At 53.5% G+C, this 14,099-nt stretch overlaps 1 protein-coding gene across 5 annotated transcripts in view; it reads right to left on the reverse strand.

Annotated features, from left to right (window-relative positions):
- Positions 1-14,099, reverse strand: part of Rfx1 (regulatory factor X1) — a 30,420-nt gene that overhangs the window by 5,371 nt on the left and 10,950 nt on the right. For 3 of the 5 annotated variants that reach the window (XM_021632238.2, XM_060392371.1, XM_060392370.1), the window contains 11 exons: positions 11,999-12,108; positions 11,751-11,834; positions 10,760-10,867; positions 8,701-8,814; positions 7,235-7,327; positions 6,540-6,869; positions 5,777-5,871; positions 3,484-3,847; positions 1,229-1,410; positions 470-589; positions 44-156 (listed from right to left, as the gene is read on the reverse strand). In XM_021632238.2, the coding sequence (XP_021487913.1) occupies positions 44-156; positions 470-589; positions 1,229-1,410; positions 3,484-3,847; positions 5,777-5,871; positions 6,540-6,869; positions 7,235-7,327; positions 8,701-8,814; positions 10,760-10,867; positions 11,751-11,834; positions 11,999-12,108 (1,713 nt within the window). The remainder of the gene's footprint in view (positions 1-43; positions 157-469; positions 590-1,228; positions 1,411-3,483; positions 3,848-5,776; positions 5,872-6,539; positions 6,870-7,234; positions 7,328-8,700; positions 8,815-10,759; positions 10,868-11,750; positions 11,835-11,998; positions 12,109-14,099) is intronic. The other 2 variants (XM_060392369.1, XM_021632239.2) reach the window with 2 other exon arrangements.

Consider the following 14,099-nt stretch of genomic DNA (forward strand, 5'->3'; position numbering starts at 1 on the left):
AGTCCCCAGGGCAGGCTATCCTGCCCTGCCCATCGGCTCTCACCCAGGAACTGCTGGTACTGCTGCACCTGGGCGCTGATGTCTGACAGCCCTGTGCTCTGCTGCCCCACGGCAACACCGTTGGCCACGCCCTCCATCTTCTGGATGGGCTTGAGCCTGGAGGGGAAGGGGTAGTGGGGTGGCTGGTGGGAAGATGGGCCAGCTAGGGTGAGGGAGGGGGACAGATCTGGTGGGGAGGGGGTAACCCAGCTGTATGGGGATCAGGGAGGGGATGGGCTGGGGTGGGAATGGGTAGCAGGTAAGGATTGATGGAGGGTGGTTGGGTAGTAAGTGATGTCACCTGGAAGGGACAAGCCACCTGAGTGGGGGTTGGGCAGACTGATGAGAAGTGCCTAGGGTATGGTCAAGTGGTATCATACAGTCAACTTTGCAGTCCCTGCTCAGCTCCAGAGCAGGAGGGGGACCCTACCTCTGTTTCTGGGAGAATGGCTGGCCTCTCATGGCCATGTGCTGCTGGTCCTCCATCAGCCGCAGCAGGGGTGAGCTGGCTTTGATCCGAAGACCATAATAGTGGTATTTAGAGTTGCCCCTGGGAAGAAGGCGGGGTGAGGTGCTTTACCAGCTGGGCAGGACGCTGGGGGTCTATGAACAGAGAAAACTAGCCAGCTGAGCTGAAGAACAGGGCGTTAGGTGTCAGGAGTGAGGGCAGGGCAGCACGAGTCACTGCTTGCAATCAATTCTGATTCCAGGCAAGCATTTGGCAGACACTTGGCTGTTGGTTGTAAGGGCACGTGGTGTCTTTACTGAGCATGTAACCCCCACTCTATGCCACGAAGGGAGAGCCTGGACAGAATGAGAAAACTGAGACACAGAGCAAGCTTATCACCCAGGGGTAATATGGATGGATGGATGGATGGATGAATGGATGGATGGATGAACAGGTGAACAAATGCATGCATGCAATGATGCTTAAGCTACTATCTGGAAAAGAGATGAGCATGTACCAAGGGATAGCGGAGTAAGGAGATAGGGTAAAGTACAGGAAAGAGAAGGCGCAGGCCGAGCAGCGTCCCCAGGGTAGGCACGAGAAGGTTGAGCAGAGGGTGCAAGAGACAAGAGGGGTCTTATCCTGTGTTCAGAACCGCTTGGAGTGGTAATGGGTCATATGGGCAGGGAGCATAACCCTTTGAGGCAGAGGGCAGATGAAGGTAGAGGGGGCGGGGCAAACCTGGTGCCCAGACGGCGCGTGCGCAGACCCATGAATACCGAGCGGATAAGCTTGCCGAACGAGGCTGCATTAACCGGCTCCAGCTTCTGCTCCTGGCAGTGCAGCAGGTAGTGGCAGTAGAGGGTGCTGCGCGGCAGGCTCACGCCCTCGGCGGTCTCGTAGTTATCCAGGAGCCACTGCACCTGGAGCACACGGAAGACTGGGCAGCGCTGACGGTCCCTGGCACCCTTTCAGACTGTGGCTGCATGCTCTGCAACTTATTTCCACTGTGCTTCTGACAGCCACCATAGCCAGCTATAAGGCGCACATCGTGTCACAGTATTCCTAGGAACTACAGTTTCTAGAAGAGCACTGACCTATGCACTTGCTACTAGCCACCTGCAGCTATTTAAAGACAAAGTTGTTAATATATGAGTAATGAGAAGTCAATCTTCCAAGGTCATAGAATATAAGAGTCCACCTGTAGAACATTCTAGAAGTAACATTATAGAGATGGGAAGCAGATAGATTAAAAAACAAATTCATGGTTCCTGAGGGGGTTCAGGATGTTGAAAGTGAGATAGAAGAGGGTGGAAATATAAATATAAACACACACACACACACACACACACACACACACACATATATATATATATATAGAGAGAGAGAGAGAGAGAGAGGAGGGTTTCTCGGTGTAGCCCTGGCTGTCCTGGATCTGTAGGCCAGGCTGGTCTCAAACTCTGAGATCCCCCTGCCTCTGCCTCCTGAGTGCTGGGATTAAAGATATGCACCACCACTGCCCAGCTATCAGTACCTTTTTATCAAAATTACTTTTTATGTGTATAAGTGTTTATATAAGTGGACACATGGGAATAGGTGTGTGGGGGCATGCTGATGTCTTCCTCAGTGGCTATCTACTTTGTTTTTGTTGTTTAATTTTATTTTATGTGTATGAGTGTTACATGTATGTCTGTACACCATACATGCCTGGTCCCCACAGGGGCCAGAAGCTGGTGTCAGAGTCCCTGGAGCTGGAGTTACAGACTATTGTGGGCTACCATGTAGGTGCTGGGAATCGAACCTAGGTTTTCTAGAAGAACAGCCAGTGCTCCTAACCACCGAACTGTCTCTCTTGCCCCACCCCACCTTGTTTTGTTTTTTTTGTTTGGTTGGTTTTCATTTGTTTGTTTTTTGAGAGAGCATCTCTCATAGACTCTAGAGCTTACACTGTGGCTGGCTGTGAGCGAGCCCCGATACCTCCCTGTCTCCTCCTAGCATTGGGTTTATAAGACTTGTGAGGCTGCTGGGGATCCAAACCCAGAACTTCTTGTTTTCATAGCAAGCACTTTATTAACTGGCCATTCCTCAGCCGCTTTCTGTTAACTGTTCTTGCTATGTTCATTAATTTTGTGTGGGGAGGTGTGCACGGGAAGGTCAGAGGAGTTGGTTTTTTCCTCCCACGTGGGTTCTAGGGATTGAGCTCAGGTAGTCAGGCTTAGTGGCAAGCACCTTTGCCTGCTGAGCCACTTCAGCCTGTCTGGGCTTGTTTTCGAAAGAGTCGCCCCAGTGCTGGGATTACAGGCATGTGCCACCCAGTCAGTGCAAGGTAGCATCTTTATAGCTTCCTGTGAATCTGTAACTCTTTCAAGTAAGTGATCAAAAAGGAAAACACAAACAGTTCCTTGAGATCCTCAGCCACCCGGGCTCAACAGCAATCCAGGGCAAGAGGTGTCTGCCAGCCAGGCACAAAGAACTTCGAACCCCTCGTCAGACCTGCTCATTCTGCTGGTGTAGTGGGTATGTTCTGAAGCTGCAGCTGAGGACCCATATGGTGATGGCAGCCCACGTTCACAGCAGTATTTTGTAGACAGACTAGATAAGCTAGTGAGGACCAGCAGCCAGGGCCCACAGGTATACGGGGAGGGTGCTGGGGGACGAGGTGTTCCGGCCCAGCCCACAGTCCCAGCTGATAATGGGCCCAACTGGACTCAAATTCACCACCACCGTGACTCTAGGAGTTCACATCTCTCACTTCTCATCAAACCATCACCAGTTCTGATCAAGGACATTTTCGTAACTGTCCCCAGAGCAGCTGACATGCAGAGCGATGAGCAACATCGCTTGCGCCACAGAGGACAGCAGGCCCTGGGTCAGGCGACTCCTGTACCACTGAGCAGCGCCTCCAACCAAATTTCTGTTCCCTGATTATGGCCAAGTTTTTCCCTGAAAACTTGCTCTCACCTCCCGTCTCCTCAGAATAAGACTGGCACACTTACTGTGGCTGGTGAGGCACGGGTGGTGTGGGAGTAAGACTGGCTGGCGTTGCCTAGCATGTAGCCACCTTGGATCACGTAGGTGCCTGCTCCACTGCCGCCGCCGCCACTGCCGCCGCCACTGCCGCCGCCTCCCCCGCTGGCCCCTGCACCCACGCTGCTGTTGCTGGCCCCGGCCTCGCTGCTGGAGGAGCTGGCGACAATCGGGCTCCCGGACACATACATAGGCACTGAGCCGCTGCTGGCCACAGTCTGGGAAGTAGCCGGCGAGCTGACCTGGGCAGCTGTGCCTGAAGCCTCATAGTAGCTGGTACCCGCTGGCTGTGTGTAGATCGGCGTCTCAGGGTAGGGGTAGGTGCTAGAGCGGCTGCCGAGAAGCAGACATGAGGCACGTTCAGTGAGCCTGAACAAGGAAGCAGTTTCTGGGAGAGGACCAGAGAAGCCACAGAAACACCAGTGTGGCCCACCTTCACCATAAGGGACTGGGGAACGGCCTAAGCACAGGTGAGCAACCACTTTCTTGCTTTTATCTAAAAATCTCCTTTATGTTTATTACTTGGAGGGGGTGCACATGTGCCGCGGCATACATGTAGAGATTAGAGAGAACTTGTGGGAGCCAGAGCTCTCCTTCCACTATGTGAGTTAGGGAGACTGAACTTGGGTTGCAAAGCTTGGCAGCAAGCTCCTGCTAAGCCCTCTCACCGGTCATTGCTAGGCAACTTTCACTGAACTATGTAGCACTCTGGCACAGGAATCACTTTTCTTACTGCAGAAGAGGAGAAAGCAAGGTAGGGCTCCAGAACTCAAAAGTGCAATCAATAACAAGTAAATTGTGGGTCCAAGGAAGAAAATCCAGATAGGAAGGCAAAGTACAAAGGGCTGTAGAACAAGCAGAGGAGTGCCTTGCTTGGCTACTTCTTCCTGATAGGGCACTGCCCCTTCAGCCCAGAACATGGCCTGGGTAAGTAGCAGGTCTGACAACTATAGTGGCACACTGATAACATGTGGGCCCATCTTTGGATGCTGCAAACTCAAGAGGGCTAGGGCAGGGTGAGGAGAATCAAGACAACTGCCTTTTAGTCCTTCCAACCCAGGCGCCAGACCTCAGATTCTCATGTTTGATAAGCAAGCAATTTACTAATTGAGTCAACCTGTTGCCCCTAAAAAATCCGAGAGAGAATATGTAACCTTTGGTTTTTTTGTTTTGTTGGTTTTTTGAGACAGGGTTTCTCTTGTGTAGCCTTGGCTGTTCTGGACTCACTCTGTAGAACAGCCTGGCTTCGAACTCACAGAGATCCACTTGCCTCTGCTCCCTGAGTGCTGGGATTACAGGCGTGTGTCACCACGCCTGGCTCAGCCTACGTTTCTGAACAAAGAAATAATTTTTTTTTTATTTTGGGATTTTTGAGACAGGACTTGACTGTGTAACTGGCCTTCAACTTGAGATCTTCCGAGGGACCAGCAACATGGCTCAGGCTTGCTTGCCACCAAGCCTGAGGAACTGAGTTTGAGCCCTGGGACCCATGCAATGGAGAGAGAAAACTGACTCCTTTGGGTTGTGAGAAAACTGACTCCTTTGGGTTGTTCTCTGATCTCCACAAGTGCTCCGAGGCACACACATCCCCCCGCCCCCACATAAATAAACCAATGTAATAATAAAAAAATTCCTCCTGCCTCTGCCTCCCCAGTGCTGCTGAAACAGGACAGTTCTATGCTCAGAACATAGAACTTAGAAGCAGAGAAACAGGACACATTAATCACTCTGTGGGACACAGAGGATCAGATCTGAGAACTGCTTTTTCCTGCGTAACTCTTATGCAGAAAAATTTAGCCAGGTGTCAGAGATGGACACCTCTATTCCCAGCACTCAGGAGGCAGAGGCAGGTACATCTCTGAATTCCAGGCCAACCTGGTCTACAGAGTGAGTTCCAGGACAGCCAGGGCTACACAGAGAAACCCTGTCTTGGGAAAAAAAAGCTATGTTGTAAAAATGTATGTATACGTACATATACATACATACAAACATACATATATATGTCACAGGTATACATATATGTACGTTTTTTCTTTCCCTACATGTATTTACCTGCACAGCCCCTAACTTGTGTGCCTTCCCAGTGGGCCAGTGTCTCCTCTGCTACCAGCTGCCTATATTCCTGGCAGCTGCTGGCTGCCCCTGCCAAGTTCCCACAGGGCTGGGGCTATCGCCTGAGTCTTGGAGGCCAGTTGGGAGGTAGGATGTTGGCCCCATGCCCTAAACAGATCTGAGCCCTCCCTCCATCCTCGGCCCACTTACATGGCACTGGCTGTGTAGCTCGCATCGCCACCCTCCACGTACTGCACCTGGCTGGAGTACACATGTGGGACAGGCACCTGCTGGAGCTGCTGTACCTGAAGCAGGACAAAAAGCAGGGCCATGGGTCAGAGCTGGCCACCACCCACTGTCTCCCTGGTGCCCGGGTAAGTCCTCAGCTGGAGGGGTGCACATCAGTGTTCTCTGAACACAGGCCAGAGACTGGAGGCTGAAGGTGGAAGCCTTGGCTGTGGCTGGGATTCTCTGCTTTGGTTGGGAACAGAAAAGAGGTTGTGGATGCTGATGGACAAGGGAGGGGAAGCCAGACAGAACTCTACAATGGGCTTGAAAGGTGGCGAACACAGGCACCAGTGTACCTGGTTTGTAATTAAAAACTGGGCATGAGGGGCTTCTGGAAACCTCACAGGTTTCCCAAGGAGGATGTTAGTGGTGGAGCCTAAAGGAGTCAGTTGATAGAAGAGAACCGGAAATGACTGATAAAACTTAGGGTGAGTACTGGATAGCCCACCTCCACCCCCAACCCTAGTTTGCAGGGGCGAAGCCTGGGACTCAGTTCCTGAGGCAGAACCTGGAATATTGGCACCACTTTGCAGGCCGGGCATAGATATATTACCCCACCCTCTTTGGGCTGCCGGGGCGGAGCCTGGGGGCCTAGACTTGGCTTGGAGGCGGGGCCGAAGCGGCCCAGCAGGCGGGACGCCCCGCCCCCGCCCGCCCTCCGCCCCCCGTCCGCGCCACCACCTACTTTGAGGGCGGTGCCGAACACTAGCACCTGGGGCATTCTGTGGCTCCTGACTCTCAGGTCGGGGCTGGCTCGGGCCGAGAGCCCCGGCAGTGGCTCGAAGACCACCCTCTGCTGCGGCAGGAGCAGGTGTGGGGGCAGCACGCCCACCAGCTCCACCCACTGCTCCACACCCGGCTCGTAATGGGGCGGCGGCTGCTCGCTGCCTAGCTGCGAGGCCTCGCCACAGCACGCTGGCCCAGGCCCGGGAGGCCGGGGCGGCGGCTCCGGCGGCGGTGTGGGCCGTGTTTCTCGCTGCTCTGCCTTCCTAGCGGGAAACTGACTGCCTGATCTCTGGAGGACAAACAGAGACACTGGGGGGTCACCGGACTGTACGCGCATGGCCACCCGGATGAAGACTTCCCACTGGTGTCTCCTTAGGGGAGAGAGGAGTGGACCCGGCACTATCACAAAGAAGCAGTACTCGGATCCAGGCCTCTCTCAACCAGACCCGTGTTCTGAGTGGTCAGGTGCTGGGATGTGGGAGGACTCAGGATGGAGTCTGTAGCCCAGGGCCTGACTTGTGCAGGGTTTCAAACCTCACGGGCTCCCGTTGTGTCCGCCCTTCAGGGGTCCCAGGTAGCTCCATTCCTCCCTCAGGATTAGGTGCCTAACCCCAGGAACAGTCTGATCGCCCCTAACAGACACAACACACGCACCTCTTGAGCAACGTGAACTGGCTGCAGTCCCTGCACGGCCAGCTGCTGCACGGGGCCAGCTTTGGTCTGTGGAGTGGCCTGGACTACTGACCTCTGGGAAAGAAGGGGAGGGAGAGGCAAGTCTGACTATGGTAACCATGGCAACCAGGGCAGAAAGTCCCATGCATGCCCAGAACAGCCATCTAGGGACGAGGCTGCATTCTCCAGAAGGAGGGCAGCCTTTCCTTGTGGGGTCCAGCAACACAGGCCTTCCCAGCACCTTACTGCCCCGATTCTGGGCCATCTGGAGGTTCAGAGTGATTCTAGCCAGAGAAGGGAAATGCCAGTGAATCCTTTGGATTGGAGGTTTCTGTTTCCAGGGAGAGTCTTGGGCCTGAGATTTTCTGCCTGGTTCTAGGGAACCGGGGCCTCCTGCATGGTAGGCGAGCTCTTTACCACTAAGCTGCACTCCCAGCACTTCTTAAATTTTTACTCTGAAGCAGTGTCTCAGTACATTGCCCAGACTGGCCTTGAAGTTGAGGTCTCCTGGCCCGAGCCTCTCAAGCAGCTGACACTATGCAGACACACAAACCTCTTCTCATCTTGTTTATTGAGAAGCCAAGAACCCCCAAAGTTAAGCAGTTAACAAGGAGATACAAGACCGTCCTTGCCTCTTGGCCTGCTCAGACCACCGTGGCTGGCACCAGGGAACTTCGCCTCCGCTGGAAGGTTGAGTACATCCTGAGAATGATAGACTTAGGAGACGGCCCAGCACTTAAGTGAACTGGCTGTTCTTCCAAAGACCTGAGTCCAATTCCTAGCACCCACACAGTGGCTCACAACTTTAACTCCACTTCTAGGTACACACATGGTGCACAGACATATATGCAAGCAAAGTACCCCTACATATGAAGAAAAATAATACCAAAGGCCTCTCTTTGACACTTTGGGAATAAGCAACGATTGGGCCTTGATACTTCCCCTTCCCAGTAAACTGGCCCAAAGAGGCCAATGTATATTCTTGTGGTTTTGGTTTTGTAGAACCAAGGTGGAACCAGGGCCTTGTTCATGATGGCAAGTGCTCTGCCCTCTACACACCCAGCCTTCCAAGGTGGGTTTTCTTTTCTTTTTCTGTATCTGTGGCACGTGTGGAGAAGTCAGAGGACAGCGTGTTAGTTGTCATGCAGGGCTCAGGGATGAAACTCAGGTTATCAGGCTTGGTGGCAAGTGCCCTTTACCCACTAAGCACACCCCCTGCTCTACAAACGTGGGCTTTTAAAGCTGGAATGTGCCTTGTGAGGTACCTCAGCGAAGTGTCACAGCGAGGGACACTGAATCTAAATGGAGGCAGAGGCTCTTGTCAAAAGCCCACATGGCAGGCTGGAGCTGGACCATATCTGATTGGCTCTAACAGGCCAGGGACCCAGACATGGGTGGCTGCTTGGCCTATCCCCTGGTCCCAACTACTACCCGCCCTGGCCAGGCACCTCTTGGGTGACAGGGACACTCTGCTGGACATTGTGGACCTGTAGTTGCTGCACAGTGCCTGCAGGAGCCCCAGGTGTCTTGCTGGTGGAATTGTTGGCCTGCACTGGTGACCTCTGTAAGAGAACAAATAGAGACAATGTCAGTTGTGGTTGTATCTGGGGGCATCTAGGCACCAACAAACCTGCCTCAGAAGGACTCTGGAGTGAGTGGAATATCCACAGCAGTCACAAGCACCGCTCTGCAGGGCTCTACCCAGAGGGCTGCAGGTGCCCCAGCCTCCCCTGAGGGCCAGAGGTCATCTGGGGTTTCCATAAAAGACGGGCTGCAGCAGCCCCAGCAGCAGAGCCCTCCACCCCAGCCTCTGTAGAGCCTTCCATCTGTCTGGCCCTGCGGTGTCCCCTCCTCCCCTCTGGGCTGTGACTCAGGCTGCCCCTTCCTGTCACTGTCCTGTGACTCATGTCCCAGGGCTGCCCTGGAGAGGGATTGCTCATCCTAGGACTCTCGAGCCACACCCCATCGCCTGTAACCAAAGCACATGCTCCCACCAGGGACTTCGACCCTTCCCGAAGTCTGGGGCTTCCTTGCTCCCTAAGGTTGGGGAAAGTCAGGAGCCACTCCCTAGGGTGGTGTTGTAGGGCTGATGTGAGGTCGATGTGAGCTAGCATGAAGGGGCCCAGAGACCTGCCCCCCTCCCCTCTTCCTCCTTTCCTCTCTCTTTCTCAGAACTCCAGCACTGGTCTATCTTTCTAGCTGGGGCTAGGAGAGCAACCTAACCTAGGAGAGCAGGGCTCACATCAAACACTTTGAATGAGGAAGGAGCCTACTCAAAATCATGTTCACCATTCACACACACGAATGCTCATATCAAAGAAAAAATTGACTCCCAAAATAATGTATGAAATGTAGACATAAAAAAAAAAAATAGTGGCCCAGGAAGGGCTGCAGCAAGGGTAAAAGACTAGGCTGGGAGCTGGTCTGGTCCCAGGGCCCATCCTGCCCTGCTGAGCTTCCCTATGCTCCACTAACAACAACAGTATCGTGTACCTTCACCTTGAGCTACCCCCCTGTCACCTGCAGCAGTGGGTGCTTCAGAGGCCCATTTCCCAGTGGAAATAGAAGGGAAGGATGCCCAGGACCACATGGTGGGGGTATGTTTTCTCTATGCTGCACTAACCTGGACTGCAATTCTTATAATAGGGAGCGGATGAATAGTGGATTTCATTAGCTCTTTCTGAGACAGGGTCTCGTTGTAAAGCCCAAGTTAGCCCCACACCTGAAACCGTCCTGCTTCAGCCTCCTGAGTGCAGGTGTGTGGCAGCATCTCCAGTGCCATTAGCTCTGCTACACACAGAAAATACTGTGTTGCAATGCTGGAAGACCTGCTCACAGACTCAGCTAAGCCTATCATCTGGCTCTGCATTTTTTTTTCCCCACTATGTAATAGCCATGGCTGTCCTGGAACTCACTGTGTAGACCAGGCTAGCCTCGAACTCAGAGATCTACCAGTATCTGCCTCCCAAGAGCTGGGATTAAAGGGCACTGCCTGGCTCAGCACTCTTAATCTGTGCTCAGGACCACCTACAACCCGCTGCCTGAAAGCCCTTACTGCAGAGTGTGTGTGTGTGTGTGTGTGTGTGTTCCAAGGCTCCCATGAAGGGACTTATCCATCCTGAAGCTAGAAGAGGAAACTCTTATTTTCTGGAATACAGCTCTCTCAACCTCAGCTGGACCAGCAGGGCCAGGCGTTAGCTAGATAATCCCACCCAGGGTCAATGGAGCAGGGATAGTAGGACTCAGGAGCTGCCAATGAGCTCAGGGCAAGAGAGCTTCAAGTGAAGCTATGTGTAGCGGTACACACCTGCCATGCAGCACGTAGGACTGAGACAGGAGGATCTCATGTCAGAGGCCAGTCTGCTCTACACAGGAGTTTGGTGCTAGTCAGAATGACACTGTGATACCCTGTACCCAAAAACAGGTGATGTGGTGCAAACATGCTGTTGGGGGTCCATGGCTGGAATGGGGAAAGAAGGTGGGAAGATGTCATGAGGCGCCACCTACCTCAGGAGCAGAGTGCACCTGCTGGGCGCTGTGCACCGTGAGGGAGACCTGGCCACCCTTGGTGCCTGGCGCTGTGCTCTGCACCACCAGGTGCTGTGTGGGGAGAGCCTGGAGTTAAAAGGAAAAGGAGCATGGTCACCAGCATCACCAGCCACAGCCAAGCTTTTGGTTTTGTTTTCATCTGCTAGGGATAGAACCCAGTCCACACACATACACTACCAATGAACTTCATTCCAGTCTTCAGCAATTTCACTGAGCTCCTGTGCACTAGGAACATTCTAGGCACTGCATGCCTGTCAGCTTGGGGACTGCCCCACGCCCCAACACAGCATAGTTATGGCTCGTCTCCATAGCAGGTAACACCCAAGCTCAAGGTTGATGAAGGGCTCACTGTGCCCTGAAGCCAAGAAGTAGCAAAGACACAGTTGGTTCCTGATTCAAAAGGCATAAAACATGTTCTAGAGCCCAGTGTGGGTGTATGCCTGCAATCCTAAGATCAGGAGTTCAAGGTCATATTCCACTATATATGGAGTTCCAGGCCATATGAGACCCAATCTCAAAACACTTCCCCCCCCCCAAAAAAAAAGAACCATCGACCATCTGATCCTTACAGTCCGCCAGTAGTATTGGGTCGGGATGTGCTGATATTCCCCAGAGCTGGGTTCCAGCCCCAGCATTCTAGCACAGTCCAAATATGAGCTGACAAACTAGAAATGGTCAAGGGCCCTCCACCAGACTGTGGCCTTCTTAGACTTCACCCTAAGATTCTGGGACTAGACCCACAGGCTTTCCTTGGTGTAAGTACCATGATTCCTGAGGCTGCTTGGGCACCAGTCCCTATGGTATTTGATCTTGCCTGTAGAGGCCACTGTCCAAAGCCTGGAGATGGGCAGCCTGTGGATGAAACCTAGAGTCCTGGCAAGGACAGAGACAAGCAAGCAGGAGGGAAGTGCTTCTCTGCCCCTCAGAAGGCTGGAGTCAGGAGCCTTACCTGCTGTGGCACCTGGATGTTGGTAAGCTGCAGGGGTGACACATGGCCTGGCTTGGCCTGCACACTTGCCTGGACCAACAGCCGCTGTGGAGGTAAGAAGAAAGGAGCTGAGCTAGGGTTGCTTACCAGGATGGGTGGGTGGAGGTGGCTGCTGCCATATCTTGATAAGACAGGTGAACAGATGTTCATGGCAGGAAGGTGGGGAGAGCCTTCTCCCACCCACCCCTCCGGTGGAGGTCATGTCCTACCTGCTGGGTGCCCTGCACCTGCTGTACAACCTGGGTGGGGACACCGGTCTGGCTGGCCGTGGAACTGGGGCTGGCCTCTGACACAGTCTCACTAGCCCGCATGGCACCTTCTGTGGGAAAAGGTCAGCAGGTCAGCTCCACCTGCTGTCTCTGCCTCTACTCCAAGAATAAGCCCATCAGCAGAGGGCAATGCAGCCTATAGTCCACCCTTACTGAGAGCTGGCCTCTCCAAGTCTTGCCTGGCCTTTTCTAGACTTCATCAGAGGTACATGGCAGGATGGGATGAGGGCCTAGGATCCTTGACATCTGGAATTAGCCCCCTGATCTTCTTGTTCTGAAGCTGTATGCCTCTTTCCCTCAAAAAGCAGAACTATGGATATGGAGAGACAGTAGACTGGACCCTCTACCTCTGGCTCAAGTCCTGGCAGCTCAAGAGGGACCAAGATGCTGAGCTTCTTCTGGCTTCTTAGGAAACACAGGTGGTAAAAGTGTGAGCTTTCCTCCCTACCTGGGTGGAGCAAGGGTCTCAAAGCCCAAAGTGCAGGTACTTACGTTGGCAGGCAGCCCAGAAGAGACAATCACAGAACATAGTACCCCTGCGTGCTCCTACCCCTGCTCTCCAGCTGTCCCAGGTGCCAAGCACTACGGGAGCAGCAGAGTGTACAGGTGGCTTTATACCCACAGCCTTGGGGAGCTAATCCCTGCCATGGGCTCGGAACTCCTTCATGCCCTCTTAGATAAACAATCTGCTTCATTCTGGCTGCGAGGGGGCTGGGGCCAGGACAGGAGGATGGCTGGTACCCAGAGATGCTATCAGTTGGAGGCAGGTCACATTTCATACACATACTGCTAAGTGATTCAGGGGGCAGCAGGGAAGTGCCCCTGAGGCACACTGGCCTGGAGATTCTTGCCCAAGCTGGAATGTCATTTGGCCCATCCCCTACACATAGCCTAACTTGTTCCTTGGCAGCTTAGGGTCCAGAGAGGTTACCTGACCTCCCGCAGGGCTGAAGGGCTACATGGACAAGGGTTACCAAAAAGATAGCAGTGGACACTGATACCGTTTTTTTGTGTACCATGTGCTGCTCTAGGGGTTTCTGGGTCCCTGGAGATAGTACTTAGCTTTCTCATTTTCAGGCGACAGCCACCTTGTAATCACCCAGCTGGGGGGCCTGGCCTGGGTCCCAGGTGTCCCTGTATGCCCACATTGCCCAACACCACACACCTTCCCCAGGTTTCTGGTCTTAATAGGCAAGGTTACACAAACTAGCTCAGGAAACTGGGGCCCTCAAAGACACTTGACACCATAATAGGATTCAGCTACCAAAAGGGACACAGGAAAGGGGCCCAGGAAGCTGGCCCAGTCTGCCTGAGAGCATCTGAGTATGCCCCAGAAATGGACAGATGTGGGGGAGTTGTCAGGGAAGACTTCCTGTGGCCCTTTCCAGGCCTGCTTGAATAGCTACAGCAATTCTAAGCAGAGATAAATAGATTTTGCTGGAGCCTTCCCTCAAAAGTTCTTTAGGCTTTTCTGGGTCCTAGAGAAGGTCCAAGCTGGCCTAGAGTCATAGATCTTGCTTCCTCTCCCTCCCCATACCTGGGCTGTCTGGAATACAGACTAAGTAAGGAGACCCTTGGGGGACTTGCTGTGGCTCAGGGTCTGAGCCACCTACACTGTCCAGGGGCTGGCCCTTGAGCCAGACCCTGCAGCTGGACATCTGGAGATCTACTCCAATCAGGCATCTATCCCAGAAGCAATCCTGCTGTCACCTGCATTGGGGTGGCCTTTAAGGCTGGGCTCTTCCCTACCCACCACCACCAGGCAGATGGAGGGGCCAGGGGCTTCCTGGCTCAGTTTTGAACAGGGAGCTGGGAGGAAAGGGGGGAAAGTACAGAGTCTGGGAGCAGCTGTGTCTGTTGGCCATCTCTCCTCTGGGCATGTGCATAAGCAGGAGGCCCCTGAAGCCAGAGTCAGGAAACAGCTAATTTCCTGTTTGAGTCAGCATATCTCCATGTGGTCACCACTTCCTTCAGGTACCTGACTCTCCACCTACACCTGTTCACCCCTGAGCCTAAAGAGAGCAAGCCAGTTCTTCAGGAA

The sequence above is a fragment of the Meriones unguiculatus genome, chromosome 10, assembly GCF_030254825.1.
Source record: "Meriones unguiculatus strain TT.TT164.6M chromosome 10, Bangor_MerUng_6.1, whole genome shotgun sequence".
In the NCBI taxonomy this organism is placed as follows: domain Eukaryota; kingdom Metazoa; phylum Chordata; class Mammalia; order Rodentia; family Muridae; genus Meriones; species Meriones unguiculatus.